General features: G+C 42.7%; 1 protein-coding gene across 7 annotated transcripts in view; it reads right to left on the bottom strand.

Annotated features, from left to right (window-relative positions):
• Positions 1–21,517, bottom strand: part of AUTS2 (activator of transcription and developmental regulator AUTS2) — a 786,364-nt gene that overhangs the window by 236,461 nt on the left and 528,386 nt on the right. For all 7 annotated transcript variants that reach the window (XM_075771882.1, XM_075771881.1, XM_075771883.1 and 4 more), the window contains one exon: positions 7,693–7,722. In XM_075771882.1, coding sequence (XP_075627997.1) covers positions 7,693–7,722 — 30 coding nt within the window. The remainder of the gene's footprint in view (positions 1–7,692; positions 7,723–21,517) is intronic.

Raw genomic sequence — 21,517 nt, 5'->3', positions numbered from 1 at the left:
TTCGGGGGCATCTGTGCCAGCCTCCCGGCGGGTCAGTTCTTGGTTGTTTACTCAACTGCCAGAAGATGGTCTGAAGCCCTGGGGAGAGCAAAACCTGTTTGGGCCATTGACATTGAGTATCCTTGGTGCAGGAAGTCAGGACCTCAGAGGTATCCATCATTACGCCTGCCTGAAGGCAGGCTGGAGCCAAGGAACTTGCCTGAGAAGCTAGTAAAATTTTAATGCACTCTGTAGTGCGGTCATGTCATACTCAGTTATGGCAAATAATCCCAGATGCCTGCAGAGGTAAAATGGAGCTGTAATGTGCTTGCCTCCTAACCCGAGCTGACAGCAATGATGTACGACTACCATTAGCGGAAAATATCACTTCAACTAACCCATGATCCAGCTCCGCTAAGGGTCACATTATCCATGAGGAACAAATTACACTCCCAAAGTAAATACAAATTTTCTACACGAAATGGGTACAAAAAAAAAGGAAAGGGGAGCCGGGTAAGGGAGGGGGGAGAGGGTAGGGGGAGCGAGGAGTGCTACGTTACCTATGACAACATGCTGCCGAGTGACAAAGATGATAAAGGACAGGACAAATCACGGGCTGAAAACGCCGTGGCACAGCCAGCCCGGGGAGCACGTACCCACGCCTGTAAACAACGTGTGCGCTCCCCTTAGTGGCAAACGCATAATCTTTTACAACAAACACGCTTGGCTCCGATTTTATTACCACTCTAGCTGTAGGGACCCTCTATGTCGCACATCAAATGAATAAAAAGGATCCTTATCTTTTCTCCTAATGGGCCTTAAACAGTAAGAAATACTTCATGATTGCCTGAGCGTTGTTAGCATGTAAAGTCTGGGTGATCTTTCACCCTTGGGGCAAGTTTAAGGTGCTGCATTTTCCAGAGTTAGAAAGACAACACCTGTACAAATACGCAGTATAAATCGCACTGATGGGAAACATCCTGGCTTTGCAGAAAGTTTTAAGAATAACACTGACAAACTATTTCTCTAATCCTATCCTTAGCCAAAATAAATACATGGTGAACAGTAAGATATCAGTATCCCATGACCTGAAGTAATTGCTTAAAATTGGGTTCTCAGCCACTGTTTCCCCATGGAGCCTTCTTTGCTAAACACGTTGGTACCCACCATCCAAGGAGCTTTATCAAGAATTCAGCTCCCTCTTATCATCACAAAAAATCCTTTTGTCCTTCCAGGAGAGGGCTGAATGGGCCTGACGACTACTCAGCAGTTTTCTACCAGCCGTAACCTGCCCCGCAAAACCCCCTTACCCCAGGGACGTCCAGTCTGGGGACAGAAGGCCCCCCCCATGAACCCCTCCTGGAGCTCCCACCTCTGTATCACAGCCAATGCCCCTCCTGACACTCAGGACCTTGCAACCTCACCAGAGCTCCCCTTCCCGTGGTTTCCCTGGCTACACCACTTCTGCTCCCCGGCTGGGAGCCCTGAGGAATATCTCGTACAACCTCGGGCTACACGCTTGTTTCTCAGGCTTTCTGGGGTTTTTGCCCAGAGAAGCTGTGGCTGCCCCTGGCTCCCTGGCAGTGTTCAAGGCCAGGTTGGATGGGGCTTTGGGCAACCTGGGCTGGTGGAGGGTGTCCCTGCCCATGGCAGGGGGTTGGAACTAGATGGGCTTTGAGGTGCCTTCCCACCTAAACCATTCTATGATTCTTACTAGACTGGAGATGACATACTTTATATTTTTGAGGTTTTCCTCTAGCAACCACCCCAGTCTTCATACACCTGCACCTAGAGATGAAGAGTCTAGAGAACAGGAAGAGAAAATGAACTCTGATGGTACACCCTACTTTCAGTAGCTCAATAAATGCTGAGAGTTCCCTCGATGACTTGAATTTTCTAGATCAGGAAAATTATAATTTGTTACTTATACTCCAGCGGAACGTAGACACCAAATTGGAACCCTGGTTGAGTTCATAAGCAGTAAGAAGACTACAGCTATCACGTCTGTATCAGCCACATACAAATTCAGCTGGCTCCCCGCTATCTATCTGCTACAGTGCTGGCACCATCCAGGTGGACACTTTTCTTTCACGTGCTACCCAAACTCTTCTTTCTCCAGGAGTGAGGGGAAAAAATACTGTCTGTTCCCCCCCAGTTTTGTTTCCAAGCATCCTACTAAAAACTCCCAAACTGATGCAACTGCTCCCATGAGAGTGAATTGCACCTGTCGAAAAATGTAGTGGTCTGTAATATACGAGATGGCATAAAGCAATTTCATCACCATTTAATCCACTTACAATAGAGCTTTTACTTCCAACAGAGACACAAGTAAGCAGGACACTTCAGATCTGGAGGGCAGGGAGGAGAAATGGCTTCTGCAGTTCATGACCAACGAACTCTGCATTTATTCAGTGGTAACGAAACGCATGGGTTTAAGTAGGCCCATCCCAAGTTCCTCTTATAATAAATATATCAGAGTGTTTATAATTACCTAAATCAGATGAGTTTGTAAAGCTGGGCTAAAAATCTTTTTTAACATCATGAGAAGCACATTGGAAAGCAAACTACACACAAATGCCCCCCCCCCCCCCCCCAATATATAAACACTTGTATGTGTGGATATTTAACTACCAAACACTGAAATACAGTCTACATACTAAACTGGGTGACACACATCTGCCAAAATACTACCCCAAAATCTCTCTCCAAAGGCTGTACACAAAATAATTGTCCAAAAGCACTTCAGAAACATACACAAGCTGCACGCGTGAATGCTTTTGTGTGTGTATAGAGATACACAAATAACCATTCCTTATATCTGAGCATGCCAGAGTGATTTATGGTATTTTCCAAGCCATAATCTTTGGTTCATAGCTGTTTTATATGCAATCAAATGTATTAGCATTATCATTAAAAACATTCGGATGCAAGAAATACCATTCTTCAGCTCTCATGGTGCTCTCAATGGCACATTGTTTTTCTCTTCAAAGAGAAAAATAATGAAGTCTCACAAGCAACACACTCCCACCAACACAGGCTCCTTGAGTAAGCACAAGACCCACCTGTCCTAACCCCCTCCCAAGCTGGGGTAAGCTTTGTTACTCTTCCCCTATGACCGCATGCCAACGCCTTGTGAATTCAGCCACCGGTTTGACCCACCTCTCTCCTCCCTTTGCATCCTAAAGTCCACCCATACAAAGCCCGTTTCAGTGGGAACACTCGGCAGTGCTCAAGCTGTAGCTGTAACTAGCCAGCCGCTGCCGGGCCCTGGAAGAACACATTTTAATGGGATTCGAGAGCCTCATCAAGAGAGGACTGATTTGGTCCCACTAAGATATACACAGAATTAAGTCATCAATTGCAGTAATTTTTTTAAGTTGTCCATCCTATCAAAGTTGGATACAATTCAAGCAGGAAGCAGGTCTCCTGTCCTCTTGAATCAGGCATAAGTAACAACTCTGTGCACATTGCAAAGCAGTCCCCCTTGATCGATGTAATGTTTTCCTACAAAGTGAAAAATCACTAAAGTGCCTCAGATTGAGCCTTAATTTTAAAATCAGTCTAATTAAACAGAGTTGTGAGAGGAAATGGTAGAGACAGCAAATAAAAAAGGTCCTTACTCCTTACCTCATCTTTAGCACTTGACTGCCTTACCAAAGCTCTTTGTACATCTTTTCAAAACAGGACTTCCTTTTGTTTCCAGAAGACGGACTATGTGGTTGCACTTATGTTTTGCACATTGTATTAATTACCGTGGGTATAATTTTAAAGACTGTCTCTAGTTATCAGAAGATAATACAGTTGCACTTAAATTTGTCAGCTGTGCAATAGCTTGCCCTAATTTTAGATTATCAGCTCTGGAGACCTGCTCAGAGAGTAAGACTGACAGACTTTTTAATGGAGAAAATCTGAGTTCCCCTGGGATCCATACTTTTTTCTGATTCAGTAAGAAATCCCAGCGGCATTTGCTGAAAGGATCCCAGGATGGAAAATGACATCTCTCTAAGAATTAGTGCTTCACATTCTGATGCGAGTCCTCCAAATATTCTCTCCCTCCACAGACATACTTGCTACCTCTTCAGGTTTTTTAGCAACAGGAGAGCTAAATGTCTACTTTGAATGCTTCGGTCCAGTACTGTGTGCCAAATTGGAATGAAGGAGCATGAATCTATATAAATAGATAAATTATCCACCCAAAACATGTCACTTAAAATTGAGATGCTGACACAGCCTTAGCTACAATACTGCTAAGCAGGGGCTGCACCATTTTTCAATTAAATATCCTTGTTTCTTCTTCCAGAGAAACCTCTGGAGAAATGTCTCATTTGAGGGCAGACACAGACAGAAAGTGACTCTGTCTGTCGGCTCCCAATTAAAGGCTAGAGAAGATGGATTGGAGGCACAGCCATCACCTAATAGAGATCAGATATCAGCAATGATTTACGCAGCCAGATAGATACATATTCAAGTGGGGAAAAAATAATACTAACAGCCTAGGAGACATTACTTTTCCTACTCTGTCACCACTCACTATTCATCTGCTCTTCAGCTTCCCAGGTCTTGCTCCTTCCTGCATTCTCCTGCTTCCCTGTGGCCCATCTGGTCATGCTTGAACCGACTCGTCTTTCAGCCGCCTCGATCTGTCACACACCTTTCATCATACTGATCTGCCATTTTTTATTCAAAGGCACTCGTCTGGCTTTCTGGATTCCAGGTCTTACTTATTCTAGCAGAAATACGTACCTGTCTTGCATTACTTCTACCCCTCGTGGATCCCAGGCACACTGAAGGATCAGTGTGGGTTTGCCCTCAAAAATCCTAAAGGAAGTCAAATTGTTTCCCTTCCGTTTTCCAAACAGCAGGGACAGAATTCATTTGCATCAATATACCATATATTGTGTATACTTCAGGATATCAAAGTCTACAAGAGATAGTCTTAAAGAAAAGTAGATCTCCTCTTCTCAGAAACATTTCAGGCAAAGATGTTTCCAGTGGGAGAAGAGCAACTCCACAATCTCAGAATACATTGACCTAGGACCGACCGAGAGCAATGTGACAATTTACTACTAGAACAGCTCCACAGTTGGAGGCTAATACCCTCATCATGATATAAGACATTTGGGTCAAGGATCTTAAAACTTCTAGTCCTGCTGAGTACCCTCAGCTCCTATGGTTATTAATGAAAACTGAGGATGCTGCGCACTATTTATGAAACGATCAACCTCTTGCACGAGGTTTGTCACCCTCCCTTCTCCCAGTGCATTTTGCTCACAGGAATTTTTGGTGCTAAAAATGTTATTTTATTTAAAGCAGGAATTCAAAAATCTTCTGGGTCCTATTGAAAGAGATCTAAAAGATCCTGCCTGTCTGAAGAAAAGAAGTTTCTACTTGTCAGTTAAACAAAGGAATAACGCATAGCCTCCTTTATAGTGTGTACTTTACCTGTCATCCAACAGCCCATTATCATGTCACGGCAGAGTGCACTTTTCTACAGGTCACTTTGTTTAAAATGACATGGATAATGCACATGTCAGCGAGCTGACAGTCCCGACCGTCCTTCAGAGATAAAAACCGCAAGACGAGCGCCTGTTCTTATCTGGGGTACATGCCTTGGTCTATCATCTAAGTCAGGCAGAACATGATTTCTCCAGAGAGCACTTTTTTCATTTCCTGATTTTAAGAAAATCAAATAAGCACCATTTGTCTTCATCTGAATATGCTTGACCTGCTCAAATGATGATGTCTCGCATTTTATAACAGGCTACATATGCTGAATTCAAATTAACAGCAGAACAAGGCCTTTAGATCTTTGCCTAGGCTGCCAGCACAGGCTGAATAAATACACCAGGGTTAGCTGTCGTCTTTTACAATTGGGCCAGGGCTATAAAACTCAAAGCTGGGTCTGGTTCTGGGATTTGAAAAGCACTAAGTTATCAGGGATATTTGGATCTGCACTTAATCTCTTTTCATTAGGGGGGAAGACAAAATACAGATCACAGAGATGAAACACACATCTGGATTTTAAATCCTTCTCACACAAGCACTGGGATATTCTGTCTGAGGTACAATCTTGAGTCTCTCCTGCACTGTGTTGCATAAACCCTCCTGAACCAGCACACCGCCACCATCCCAAAAAGCTGCCTCTCTGCCTTTTCATATCGCTGTAAGAGAAAAATACTGTGAAACTGGCAGGGGTTTAGCTCCGTAAATGCAGCAGTGGCAGGAAATTACACTTCTAGTTCTGGGTGCCATAAACATGGGAGCTGAAATTCAGTTTATCATCTTCCACTGCATAAGGAACATCCTGAAAATGAATAATCACTTCACAGGATGGAATGTAATGGTAATGCATTAAAAATTCATATCTAAAAGTGCAGGTTAATATTCTGTGCAAAAACCCAACAAAACCTCCCCTTTCTGTTGTCACACTGATTAACTCCAGTGATTAGTTCCCTTATGAAAGGGAAATCACTGCAGTTCAAAGTAAACAGTGGTTCTTTAACATAGTTAGCAAATTATTAAGTAAAAAGGAGGAAAAAAATCTCTACTTGGGAAATTACTGAAAAAGCTGAAGGGCAAAGCTCTGGCAGTTTCATACAGAATGGTCTGAAAATTTCCTTTGCTTCCTGCTACAAAACCTGATTAAATTCATGAGAGGTGATTTCTGCATTCATTGTTTCCTTGTGGATTTTACAACATATTTGTTCTTTTCTGTTGTATAAGCTGCATACCAGCATGGTCATCTCTCTTCTTGGCTTGACTAGTTAACAGAACCACTCATGAAATGCTAAACAATTCAATGTTACTATATGAATGATATTTTCTTACATTATTTTACCCTCCCCCAACTTCCACCCCCCAATTTATCCAGTGAAAGAGGAGGCAAAAGTGATTACATTATGAAAACATCCCTTAAGGCTCAACACACAAATGAAAATCACAAAATACAACCTGGAAATAAAGAAATTATACCAGTTTTTCTGCAATGATTATTTCATTTTTGCCAAAGAAGAAAGGTAGATGTTAGTCTGATCACAACATAAAATAAGACATTAAAACATGCATCGGTGTGAACAGTAGTTCTTCATTACTATTGGCCTTCTAAACAGCATTAGAGATTAATGCCTGACTCTTTTTCAGCAGGATGTTCTTCCCTTTTTCCACTTAGAAACCCCAGTTACTGAGACAATTATCAGCAAGTTGTGTCACTTGACTTAGTGTGCAGTTTCCAAGTGTTCTTTCTAAAAAAATAGATATATATCAACCATAACACTTCGATTTGAGTTTGAAGATCCTTGCCTGCAGAGAAGCAAACCAGGCAGTAACAGTGGTTAAATAACTGTCAAAAAGTGCAAATGTGAGGGTTACAAACATCTTCGGTTACTGTTAGAACTTCCCAAGGGAAAATGTAGCCATAGAAAAGGTTGGCATTGAGACTGGTGTTCATAAACAACCCACACAAACTGTGGCATCAATATGCTTGAAGACGAATTGTGGAGCCTCCAAAATATTCATTAGAATTCTCTTTCCTTGGAGGTCTATTCAAAAATTAAATTAGAGGAAACGAAGTCTGTCTTTTTTTTTTTTTTTTGTATAGAGATGTTTTAGATCAATCCAAAAAGAAACCTTGAATAAATAACAGAATAATAGGAATAAGTGAATCCAGCAAATCCAACAAATTATTTTTGCTCCCATACTGATTCCTTTTCTTACCTTTTCTTCTTGATCACTGTCGCTGTCACACTGAAACACAAAAAGGAAAAAAGAATAGGTAAGAGAAACTTGCTACAGCAAAAAAATGAAAGATTTCTATGAACAAGATGGCTGAAACTCATAAAGCCTGTGGCATCAAATCTCTGCGAAAACCTTTAGGAAGAAGCTCAATTACTGTGCAGAAGGGAATTTTTGTTGAAGACAATACATTTGTATGTTTGGCAAAAAAATGGTTCTGAGAACAACAAAAGCCATTCGCAATGCCCTCTGTTAGCTGAATTCACACGGACAGGAGCTGCTGGTGCATGAGCACATTTAGACTCCAAAACTGCATCAGGGAAGAAGAAAAACAATATTAGAGGGCTGGTTTGTTTTCTTTTGATGAACAGTATTTCTCATACCGCCTGCCAATACATGGGCTTCAAAGGCTTCTCGAGAGGAGGGTATGGAAATGGCTTAGGTTTGCCTAGGCCAGAAGAGACCCATTTGCAAGGATACCATACTACCATTTTACTCCAGGACTACTTGGAGAGTTCACCCTCTGTCTTTGCTTACCGCTGCTAAACAAAAGAATTGGGAGATCACAGTAGAAGCAAGAGCGTGCCAAATTAATTGATTCATTGAGGTTCTCTATAATTCAAGAGTAGCCCAGGAACGACAGTAAACACAATACTATAAAATGCTGAACGGTCACACTAGCGGGTCTTGCTATTTAGCAAGTGCCATTACTCGATTTTTTAATAACTTTTACTATTGTAGAAACACAGCAGGACTAGATGAATCAAGCTTCAGTACAGATAAGCATCAGAAACCCGAAACACATTTACATTTGCTAGAAGTACAAAAGCCGTGCTGGAAATGGGACTGTAAGGACCATACAACTCAGTCACACCTAGCTGCTTCTCTCAGACACAGATTTGAGTCATCGCACCTAATTCTGGGTATCTATGGAGTGGTCACGCTTGGCTACCTCTACAGCAGAAGAATGAGGAAAACACCTCCTTCTGTTTGTTTTTTTAAACTACATTTTCAGATTCCAGAGGACTGATTTGTCTGTATCATTCAAGGATGAACTCATACCTGAGCAGATCTAATTGCAGACGTTTCGAAGGAAAGAGTAAGATCACCAAAGAGGAGAACCAGGCTTTCCTAAACCACGGACTAGCTGCATGTGTTACGTGTTACAGCACTCAGGTCAGCCCTTTATGCGTTTGTATCCTGTTTAATGCATCTTTGAGTAGTTTCATATTTTCCAAATTGCTTTGAAATCTGTTAGACTTTGTGAATTCCAAAGGTTATCTATACCATGGGATGTGAGCAGGCATAGCCAAATACATACACAAATGTATGCATCTGATTTGCACAAATCAAGTTATCTTCTTTGTGTTCTTTAATTCTAACTTTTCTGTTTTGCTGGCTTTTTCCTTGTCTTCATCGGTACAGGGAGTGAAAAGGTGCCTTCCCCACACCAACGAGCTCCATACTAACAAATTAAAGCTAAGAACTGTTTCTAGGTATTATTCAAATAATTTGAAATGAAGCAAAGATTAGATAAAATTACAATCTGCTTTCAGATAATTCCAAATAGAAATGGAAGTGAAATTTCCTAACTGAAATGATTTATATAGCACTAGTTGCACCTAAATACTCTGGTAACAAACAAATGAGAGGGAACAGGAAGATATGAGAGAGTTTTAGCCTAAATTTTGAAACCTTCACACAATGATCAAGTTAACGAAGAGAGTGTACTTAACTGACGAAAGGAAAACTGCATATTTCTAGAACAGTATGGTATTTACATAAAGAACTCATACCCTTATCCTGTAAATATTATGCATTTTGACTTCAGCGTGACTATATGTATGAGATTTTGGTATGAGGTAAGTATGTTTGCAAAGCAAGGCCCTCCATTTACAAAAAAGCCAACATGCACATGGATTTTCATCCATGAAAATCACAGCATGTCACAAAGATTTCCCAATTACCATCTCTATTTTATAGCAGTTGGAAAAATTCAGCTTTTGGGCTACAGCACTTCCTTCCAGTGCTTTGTTACAGCCAGAAGGGCCCCGTGGCTCTGGGGTCCCACATTGTGTGCGCTATATGTTAGGATGCATTATAATGTATGACACATCTTATATGTTTCAAAACAGGAAGCCCAGAACAAATTGCTCCATTTGTTTGTGTCCTCTGCCCACCCTCCAGACAAACTCCAGTACAAGTCCTGATTGTAATGCCTGAATCCAAAAGGAGAAAGAAAGGGGGTAAAAAGCAGATATATAAGCAGGCAAGAACGATTGCCTTTTAGCAGCAAGGTTCAGAGGGTTTTAACATGCCATCCGCTCCCGCGGCTGGGGCACACGTGCACGTGTCCTGGGACCCAGCTGTGGTCACAGCGCTTTGCAGCCTCTCCTTCCCCCACCGTTTCTTGTCTGGTTTAAGGAATCTCTCCTCTGCTGTGGATTAAGTTTTTCCCAACTCATAAGCTTGGAAAGAGCTCAGGGGTTTGTGTTTTCTGCAGTGTGGAGGTACCTGGGGAGAAGAGTACTTGCCAGCAGTGACATCTGAATTTGCCAGCAAAACAGTTCCCCGCATCCGAGTGAATCTGCAGAGAAAGCGCACAGCGCGATGTCGGTGGGAAGTTATTTCCATCAAAGTGTTAAGCCTCCTGATTTCCGACAGTCCAGTTCTAATTTCAAGGTCCGCTTAATTCCGCATCAAATAATTACTGCAATACCCAGAAGCACCTTGTCTCCAGAGTTAAGCATATGGCGAAGGACTGAGACCTACTGGTGTCCATTATGGAAGCAGCACGGATGCCAAGCCGATTAAAAATGCTCAGGCTCCCTTCACAACATGCCCAGTGACTGACAGCTTCGTGATTTGGCCAGTCACTGTGGCTGCCAAAAAAGCCTCTGCTGCACGGAGGCCCACATGGCACTCTGAGAAAACAGTTCCATTCCTGGTATTAAATTCCCATACTGACCCGAGGACTTTGCTGTGAGCTCAGCAGGAGCGCACCATCCAATTTACAGCTCCATCCTCCAGAGCCCTCAGTGCCAGCCTCTGGCAGAGACGAATGATGGTCAAACCCCTCCAGCTCATAAATTATGCAAAGGCAATAAATGCACTCAGCAAACAGCTCCCAACGTTTGCCTAGCCTGGCTCCAGATAGACTTTGTAAAATGCCAGGAGTCCAGCACACACAAGGCATCTATTTCACTCATAAAGAGGTTTTGTTGGTGGGGTGCGAGGGAAGGAGACCCGCTGTCCGGCAGCGCCGTCCTGTTCCAAGAGCAGAATTTTACAGACAAGCTGTAGGAAAGAAAAAAAGGAGGGACAGGAGGAAAGGACTTTATGCACTGCACTGGGGTTGTATTTACCTGCAGTATGTATACCTGTGTGTTTGTGTGCGGCCATGCACACTGCACGTGCCTGTTTTGCACGTCCACGTTAAGCTGAATTTTCCCTGAGGATTAAATACGTGGATTTCCTCTGGTTCACGGAAAGAATCAGAAAATACACATGCGGGGGTAACTCCAAAAAGACCTGCAGAAGAGGGGAAGAGGTTTGCTGCTCAGGCTGGAAACTGAATTGGAGCAATTGTACGCTCTTCCCACGCCTGAGCCTAGTTTACTGTTTACGCACTCCGGGTGTTGCACTTGCACATCTATTCCCCAGCGTCTTTTGCTCTGCTGTGCTCGTTTACATTTTTGGATGCATTTTCTTCCCAGAGGTGCTAAAGCACAAGGTGTTTGCATCTTCTGCAGGCTTACTGCTAACCACTTCTGGAGAACCTGGCTTGGAAACCAAAGCTGACAACCGTGAAGTTGATTATTCAGAATTACTGGTCAATTTGAAGACTTGAGTCTGCCTTGCTTGCTCAATTCCTCCAGCATTTCTCTACCTCCCAGGGCCATAGCAAAAAGTAAAATGATCTAAGTGCTCTGTGGTTCTCAGAGCACCAGACTGTTTTGGAATTGAAGTGATGCAAATGCTTTGTACTGGTCTTCTGCTTTGGGCCGAGTTTCAGTATTTTGTGCCTATTACGAAAAGATACTTTTTCAGTGTTCTCCCACATCTTGTCTCAGGAAACCATGGCTCTGTGCACACGCTGCATCGGAATATTCTGCAAATAACTGGGAATCTAAAATATCATTCACAGATAGCATGACCTGATTTCTGGATAACTGCGACTAGCTTCACTGGAAGCTGCGAGTGATAATGTGACAAATCAGGACAAGGAGGCTGCAGACACATTTTACACCTGAACAAACAGAGGCTCCTTTCCCTGATTCTCAGGCTCAAGGCACTTGCTATCTCCACGCTGAACACAAGTCGTGACTGATTACAGTCACCCGGGGCCAGGCTTGAGAAGAGCCCAGAGCCACATTTCCAAAAGCTGGCCTACATTGGCAAAAACCCACCCGACCAGCCAGCCCTCAGCTCTCATTTATGCACTGAAATGAAAGCCAGATTAGCAAAACTGCTGAGCACCCACAGCTCCCGTGGCCAGCCAAGTTTTCAAATGAGCATGGCACAAACTGCTGTGAGATCTTTTCAAACCACAGCCTGACGGGCCCCTCAGAGGATTCTTCAAAATGGCTATTTTACGCTCTTGAAAGTCTTATACTGGGCAGAAGGGACTCTTAGCAGTTTTCCCAAAGGACCTACAGTACTACAAACCAAATCCAAAGCCAGGGACACATAAAGCTCATTCAAAACTAGCTCCACAGATAAAATTCTTAGAGGACATATGGAAACGTTAAGGTTGCTCCTAATTTCTATATAACCAGGGGCACTAATGAGACCAGGCTGACAATGACTTGCTCAAAGTGGCCATAGTTATCACTTGAACTGTTCAAACACCTTTAATAACTAAAGTGTGCAGGCTGCCAGCCACCACGCCACTTGATACACATGTGCCAAGCGTTCAAGCTTCCTTTTGCAGTATTTCTTGCAACCTCATGCTCACAAAGTGCTCATCAGAATCAGTAACCCACAAACTTGCATCTTCATACTTGTGCTGCAGTCAAAATTCAAAGTTACTCCTAAAATCAACCCCAGGTGAGGAGGGAACATACAAACTCGTGAAATCTTGGTACCAACAAAACCAAAAGCTCTTCTTTCTGCCTCAGCTTAAGCCTTCTAAATTACTTCTACAGTCTGGGTTGTGGAAGCATAAGACGCCTTCCCTGCGATATGGAGTATGCACACATATAACTGCAGTGGGAAGTGGAAAAAGAACTTTCCAATTCCCATTTGAGGTTTAATTGCTGCTGTGTTTTGTAGAAGAAAAGGAAAACTGAGGATTGGGCTAAAGATTACTTGTACCTCCCAAATCCCCTGCCCCAGCTGGAGAGAGCACAAGTTAAAATGCACAGCATGTCTCCCGCAGCACCCGCAGAATGAGACTGATCCCAAAGCCACATTTCAAAAATCAGACACCCCATGAGGTTACAGCTATAATTTGAGCCCATTTTAATAGCTTGAGAGAGTCTGGTCCAAATCAAGCTGAGTAAAGGTCTGTGACACCTCACCAGCTCATTCAGGCTGAAGCAACACTATGGATTTCTATGTACCTTGCTGATTGAACACATTCTTGTGCAAAAAGTGGCAATCATTGAATATATCATGTACAATGACATTGAGGAGGGCATTGTTCTCTATTCTGCTCAATGGACTTTGCTGGAACAGCTATTTCATATCTTGGATCCATTTATCATTGCCACCAAAGGAGTCAGTGCTGCTGAAACGCCAGCGCTGAACAAAGTGATTCTACTCATCTGTCTGCTGAAAAGAAATCTGAAGAAAATGAGGGAAAACTCAGACCTCAGCCATGTTCACACTGACATTTACAATATTCTTGTCCATCTATCCACCAATGACAAACTGACAGCCCTGGAAAGGGCAAAGATGATATTTTAGCTATACAATTAGACCTTTGCTTCCAAGAAAAAAGGAGAAAAAACATCTCCTAGATGAAAGGAGACACAGACAGGGAATAAATGGGCAATTTTCTAATTGATGAAATGGAGACAGGCAGAGTCACAAAGAAACTAAGAGCAAGAATTTCACTTTTTTCTTTCCTATCTCCGACTTTGCCTGCAAGTAGCATTCAGCATGGAGCTCCTTGCCAAGGAATCTTATATATAGCATCTCGCAAATTGGTTAACATCACAGTCTGCTTAGCAATTCTTCACCATTATCCACAGTGATTCACTGTAAGGAATGACTCTGAAACAGAGATGGTCTGTGGAGTTTAAGGTCTGCTTTCTCAAAAGCTAAAATTACGGATTATTCACAGAAAAGTCCCATTTTAAACAAATTACCTTAGTCTGGACAAAAGATTGCAATGTTGACCTCTAATCTGAATTCCATTTTATCCAAACTACTTCACTTCAGATGAAATGTATCAGTCTTGGACATTTAAAGTTATCTTGGCCCCTTACAGGAAAAATATTCAGAACTTAGAACCACTTTCAGCTGTAAGTCTTTTTAATTCCTCACTCCCAGCACTTTTATGATTGGTTTATATAGCAAAACAACACAATTAGTGGCTCTTTCTTGCTCTACCATCAACAAAACAATGGTTTGATAAGAAATGAACATAGTTTGAGTATTAAAATGCAAACACTAGATTACATTCCTCTCCATAATAATGATGATCCACTTTATATAGGATGTGTCTATACCTTTGGCAACTGGTGGGCAGTATACATACTCCTAGTAGACCGCACAGAGCTTATTTGTAAAGCAAAGGGGGCTTTCACTCCAAAAAGACAGCTAAACACAAGTCCTGTTTTGAGGTTTGATTCTGGTGTGTCGATCCCTGTATTCCCAGGGATATCCCTTGAAGGGGAAGGCTAGCAGCGATGTGCGAACGGGAGAGACTGGGAGGCTTCCTGCGCACGGCTGCGGAGGAAGCAGGAGCACAAAGCCTGCCTGCGGGCTGCCAGGGACAGAGCTGCAGCCCTCTGTCCTGCCGGTCTGCCCGGGGCTTGGTGTCACTCAAGGGAAACACACCGCCGACATCCTCAGGCACCTCCAGGCACAGCCCCAGAGAAGCACGAAGAGAAATCAGCCCTGTAAGAAACATGTTTTCTTTTGCTCCCTGGAAACCGAGCTGAGACTGGTGAGTTACTGCAGTTCTTGGAAAAGTGCAACTTCTTTGCCCCAGTTATCACTCCCGACGGCTTCCTTATGGTGTCATTGCTCAATGATCCCACAAGTGCTTAAGGCCCAATCCAGCCATCCCCAAAGAACAGGATGATGCTCCCACCGATCTCAGCGGAAGATTAAATGGGCTTTCCAGATGTACCATTAGAAAGCTAACGATGTCACGAGTTACTCCGCTCAGCGTCTTCAGAAAGCGCCTGGCACAAGCCAGGGATCCAAATTCCACTAGACTGACTGGGCACCGAGCAGCTGTTGGCCACATACACAACCAAATCTTAATTTTAGGAAGTCATACTCTTTCGCAATAGAAGGATGAACTCCGTGTCCCAGTTCCTCAATGCTCTATATGAAAAAATGACAACGTGCCTTTGCCTCTGGGACTCTGAACGTACGTTTGCTGCCTCCTTATCCGCCTTTCTGGCTAGAGACAATCTGCAGTATGTAATGTTATTTTTAGCATCGCCTCAACTGATGATGACAATTTACAGTGTGTAATGTCATTTTTAGCATCCTCTCAACTGACGAGTACTTTGACAGGGTTCAAAAAATAAATAATAGTAAATAATAATAAAAATGCGCATTTATACTGGTGGACTAAGTCAATAGCAAAGACTTAAACTAATCAGTGTTTAATGAAGTCAGTGCGTAATAGTATATTAGCCAACGAATCTGTATAAGAAAAGATTCCTATTTTTCAGAACTCCTGGTCTTAGCTCAAGGGCTCAGTTTGGAATTTGAGTCTTCCAGGTACTTACAGGCTAATGAAATCAAAATATCCTGATGGACAAGAAGCAAAGCATGTTACGGGTTAAAATAATACAAGAATCTATTTTTTCCACTGTGTTGTGATCCATAAAAATCACCCTGAGCCTTTCCTCTTTCTTCTCTGCCTGTGAAGCCAATTGCTTTGATTGCAGTGATATGAGCTTGCTGAAATGACTTGCCCTTGCTTGTGAAGCAAATGGAACATGCTAATAGAACTTATCGCATTACCCGATGCAAAAGTGCCATAGCTCATTACTTTAAGATAAAAGGATATCATTGCAGACGGGAAGCAGAATTGACTTTCTGAGGCCCGACTTGATGATGATTTAATCAACTGCTCTCTTTCACTTCTCATCTCTGCGCCTGTCGGTTTCACAGGTGCTGTTAAATGAGACACTCAGAAAGTGAGCGGAGGGAAAGAAATTGCTGTCATTACTTTTCAAGAAAGGAGGTATGCAAATTTTCGACAGAAAGATTGCGTTCATAATGGGCCTGGTAAAATACAAGGATCATGCTTGACAGGTGAGGGCAAGTCATTTGTACGTCCTTAAAGTGAAGCAACCATCCTCATTTAGAAATTGTGCTCGATAAGAGAAGCTACAAATGAAAACCATGCAATGGCTGAGAAGCAGCAAGCAAACCTTTGAAGACTTTGCTAGTGCAGATCTGTCTTCAGCAGGTGCCTGGCGTGCCTTCACACATGTCTGTTCCTAACTGCCAGATGGCCAAATTTTGACCTCAGTATCTCACAGAGAACTCCTCTTAAATGGTTTGGTTTTTGCTTTTTTTTTTTTTTACTGTCAGCTTTATATTCACAGCCTGGGGTCTGAGAGTTTCTTCCTTTCTTCATCACTGCCAGAAATAGAAATTACAAGACAAAAAACTAAGTGAGGGTTGAGTTAACTTTGAAAACAGAATCAATAGGTTGGAGCCAACAACTTGTTTTCTGCTGCATGTAACTGAGTATTACAGATCTTGGAAGGCCCAGAGCTTACGGTTCATACAGCCAAGTAAAAAGTAAAAAGAATCATCCACAAAAAGGGTTGTGGCAGGAAGCAAAGAGGATGAAAAGATGCTTCTCCAGGGCCCAAAAGGAGTCTGGGGTCCTGTGGGACTGCAGCACGAGAGGAAAGGGCAAAAAGAGAGTAACCGAATGTTCTATTGACCCAATGGAAGAGTTCTGATATTCCAAAATTAGAGGTTTAAAAAGCACAATAATTGAGATGATGAATTATGTAGAAGCTAAAAACACTCTGCGGACCTTGGATGGCTATTGAGCTGTTTGGATCATTTTAAATGGGCAAATGAGAATTACCAAGCTTTTATTGGTGTCAATCAGGTTTTCAATCAGAGATTGATAGTCAGCCACAGCAAATCGGTTCCTTGGGGACTCTGCTGAATGCAATGGATACAGTAGTCATAAAAATGTTGACATTTTGTCTCGGATAACAGCATAGGACTTAAATAGAACTAATGTCATGAATATTTAGAATTAAACAAGAAACAGCTAGGAATACTGCCACAAAGGAAGCTTGATACAGCTTGGAAAACGATTTAAATAAGAACAGCCACTGTATTAATTCCACAGATAGGTGCATTCTGAGAATTTAAAATGTTCTTTCTCAAGATACGTAATTCATTTGGCTCAAATGCTCCTACGTTTGTTTATGAAATGCAACTATCAGATATCTTATTTGACCTTTTCCCTGTGTGTCAGGTTCTTAACCCTCCACATCTACCCAAGTGGCAGTGATCCAGTAACACTCTTTGGAGCTGACTCACCTCTCACCAAAAATACTCCGTTGTAGGTTGAAAAGCAACATGAGGGAGGAGGGATAGCTTTGGGCTAGTGCTCGGAAGGTCCACCTCTGTCACTGGCTATCAGGATCACCTCGGGCAAGTCACTTAGCCTCTTCTGTCTACCCTCTACTTTTCATCTATTTGGGCTATGAAGTGGCACGCTCCTTAGGATCTGGTTACCTTTCACAATATATTTTTATAAAGTGTCCAGCGTAATAGGGATTTTTCTTAGAGAATTTTGGTCTTAGTAAATAGAAGAAATAAAGAAGAATAAGGAGAAGAAGAAAAAAGCATTAAGACTTTGATCAGGCACTAGACACATCATACATATTTTCAATATAGATCTCATCTTCCACCAACCGAATGGCATGACCTATAGCAAATTATATCATTTCAACTGAAAATTATTTTTATTTTAAATTACAGAAACGCACAGAAAGAAGCAGCAATACAATATCGATAACGCTGCACAGGGGTTGTTCTCTTTTACAGGCTGCAGCAACTCTGAGCACAAAATGGCTACTGAAACACACATGAAGAGAGAATCAATTGATTTATAAGACAAAATAGTTGTAGAAATAATATCTGAAACAAAAAACAAAGAATCAAAAGTCATCTCTGCTTTCCTAAACAACAAGAACTTTTTAGCTCTGTATCTTTATATTAGGCTAAGCAATTTAAACTGAATTGTATAAATAATAATAATAATGATAATTCCCCAAACAATTGATCCTTAGGGATAAGACCTTAACAGCTGAGCTATAAACCTCTGAACATTGGATTTTAATGGATACTAAAAAACTCTTAACTAAGCCCTATAAATATAACCTGAAACAAAATGATTTGTGTTGTAAGCTGTTTGCAAACTCCCATAAATGTTCCTCATTGTCATAATGCCAGAAAAATAACTCAGACTGTGTACTCAGCCCCGCAAACGGGCTTCTATGCTGTGGTTTCATTCCCTTTTCCACTCTCTGTTTTATAATTCATCATTCACACAGTTGTTATATATTATTAGTATTATTTATTGCTGCCTTTATCATTTTTGTACAATTTATAAATTGTCTGTGCCAGACCCAAGGGAAGAGAAGGATTATTCTAAATCTACGGCAAGTAAATATAAATTGTAAAGACAATGGCACACTTTGGCCTGCCTGCCTCAAATTTCCTGTTTTGACATGCACGACACTATAATTTGGAATCTGTAATCTCTTATTAGGAAATGAATGCTTTTCTTTTTTTTTTTTTTTTTTTCCAGAATGCTGCAATTATAATAATTGAACTTAAAAACAGGAGTTGCATTTCTCTATGTAGAGGTAAGCATAATTGTATATCCCTGATTTACTCAGCTGGACTCAACCGTCTGTTATTCATGGAGTGGCTGGGAAAAGGTAGGAATACTGACAGTCAGGTGGACGCTATCCAAAGAAGCATCCGCTTCAGCAGGGGCAGACGTGGTACCTCGGCGTGCCCAAACGTCCTACCCAGGTTTGGGCCACTTCTCACTGATTTCTGGGCTGGGCTCCTCCAGCGCTCTCTTCCCGAGGACCTCTTGCCATCAGCCCCGAACCCGGTGTGCCTCCTGTTTTGAGAAAATGCTATTCCTCCGATATTGCCTTCTGCAGCACTGCAGTGTACAAAAACTGGGGCACACAGTGCTCAACTAGATGGTAACACTTAGAGCAGAAAGATGGGAGTTCCACATAAGACCCCGACCTCTGGTTTAGGAGCCATGTTCGTGTATAAATATTCACTGTGGAAAACCAGGCCCTTGGTTCACCACCAATGTGCTCCTGGCAGGGATGTAAGAAAAAACGTTTGAGCTTTTTCCACTGCTGCATTAACCTACCACCAGAGTAAGGTGATAAAAACTCCTGTATCATAAATGATATCACCGACTCCATGACTGTTATCAGCAGTGGCAAATTACTTGGCACAGCCAAGGCAAGGTATTGCTTTGAATAGCTGGCTTTTAGCGCAGTGTTCAGAAAAATTGTCCCTGTTCAGGCGAGTCTTGGAAAATGCAAGAGTTTTGCCAGCAACAACTGTGTTTAAGCAGGGCTGTAGCTAACGCAGAGTGTCGCTGAGACTGCCCGTACGTTCCCTTTTCACCTGCAAGGGTACTGAGACTTCACACTGTTAGGAATTATCTCTTCCAAAGGGGAACCCCACGGAAGGGCCAGGAGACATCCTGAATGTAAAACACAGGACTTCCCAGTAAACCTTTTGCCAAGAAAGAAGGGACGTACTGAAATAGAAGGGCATGCATCTTGCAAAACAAGTCTGTCTGGGAGCCATGGGAAGCCTAGAAGGAGCAGAAGCTTCATGTCTCTGATCTTTGCGGTCAGTGCTATCCCGCAGGCAAAAATCCACATTTGATTTCCGTCTGCGTGATCCCAGCAAACCACCTGCACCTTGTACAGTGTCCATAAAGGGATTTTAAACTGCTCAGCCTGTGCTGTACAGTTTTGAGACACATTAGGTAGAGCATGGAAATTCGTTGCTGTCTCCAGAGATGCTCTCTATGAATACAGAGCACTGGAATTTCACTAGGGACTTTTTAGAGAGGTAGAGGCTCCCTCTATTTTATAGACGGTAGACGCCAAATGGTTTGACTCTCATCTCTTTTGAAAATTTAGTAATAGGAAGGCTCTGAGATTTCAAACACACTCTCTCCACAAAAAAGCCTCTGTAGGCTTTATCTTCAATCTAAAGAGCAAGTGAATAACAAGATGCAATGGGTAAAACCCAGATAAATTTAGACTGGTGCATATTCTTAAAACAGGGAAATAATTTCTTATTAATCACTTAAAAACAGGACAGATTTTCCCCAACTGAAAGAAATTAATGAAAACTTAAAACCTTGCCTAAATTTTGTGCCCTTGTTCAGTCAGAGTTATTGTACTCAAGGCAGTACAATTAATTAGTGGAGATCATATGGCCTGTGCTATACAGGAGGTCACAGCAGATCATCCCCTCATTGCCTTAAATGATGTGAATTTATAAATCCCTAAACAGCCCAGAAAGCCAACCGTATCCTGGGCTGCATCCCCAGCAGCGTGACCAGCAGGTCGAGGGAGGGGATTCTGCCCCTCTACTCCACTCTGGTGAGACCCCCCTGCAGTGCTGCGTCCAGCTCTGGGGTCCCCAGCACAAGAAGGACATGGAGCTGTTGGAGCGAGTCCAGAGGAGGCCACGGAGATGATCGGAGGGCTGGAGCACCTCTGCTATGGAGACAGGCTGAGAGAGTTGGGGTTGTTCAGCCTGGAGAAGAGAAGGCTCCAGGGAGACCTTAGAGCACATTCCAGTCCCTGAAGGGGCTACAGGAAAGCTGGAGAGGGACTGGTGACAAGGGCAGGGAGTGACAGGACAAGGGGAATGGCCTGAAGCTGAAGGAGGGGAGATTCAGATGAGATCTGAGGAAGAAATTCTTCCCGATGAGGGTGGTGAGGCCCTGGCACAGGTTGCCCAGAGAAGCTGTGGCTGCCCCTGGCTCCCTGGCAGTGTTCAAGGCCAGGGTGGATGGGGCTTTGGGCAACCTGGGCTAGTGGAGGGTGTCCCTGCCCATGGCAGGGGGTAGGAACTAGATGATCTTTGAGGTTCCTTCTAACGCAAACCATTCTATGGTTCTACCCACATCTTTCCACTCTTGCTTCCATGGCTAGCTCATTAATGCGTTGGACCTCCTATTATTCAGCAATTCAGGCTAACTCCATTCAGCCTGAACATCCCCTTCCGTGCTGTGCCAGTTCTGAAGGGTTGTGGATGAACTAACTCCTGAGCCAGGAGGGTCTCTCATCTCCCAGGAACAGTGGGTCCTGCCAGCATTTACAATGAGTTTGGTGCTGATGTTGCTGCATATGCTGAATTTTATTCTTGTTCACAGGATTCATTTTATTCATGCTGCAGGAATAGCACTTCTTTAAGACCCATTTCAGCTTTGCTATTAAGCTCGACTACCTTTTTTGAGTAATCAATAAAAAAATCTGCTACAAGAGGACACTGTGATTTACAAACATAGGACAAGAAATAGAATGATGTAAAGCCATTGGTATGGATGTGAAGGACTGTTGGGAGGGGG

The sequence above is a fragment of the Balearica regulorum genome, chromosome 19, assembly GCF_011004875.1.
Source record: "Balearica regulorum gibbericeps isolate bBalReg1 chromosome 19, bBalReg1.pri, whole genome shotgun sequence".
Lineage (NCBI taxonomy): Eukaryota > Metazoa > Chordata > Aves > Gruiformes > Gruidae > Balearica > Balearica regulorum.
This window is presented reverse-complemented; position numbering and strand designations above follow the sequence as displayed.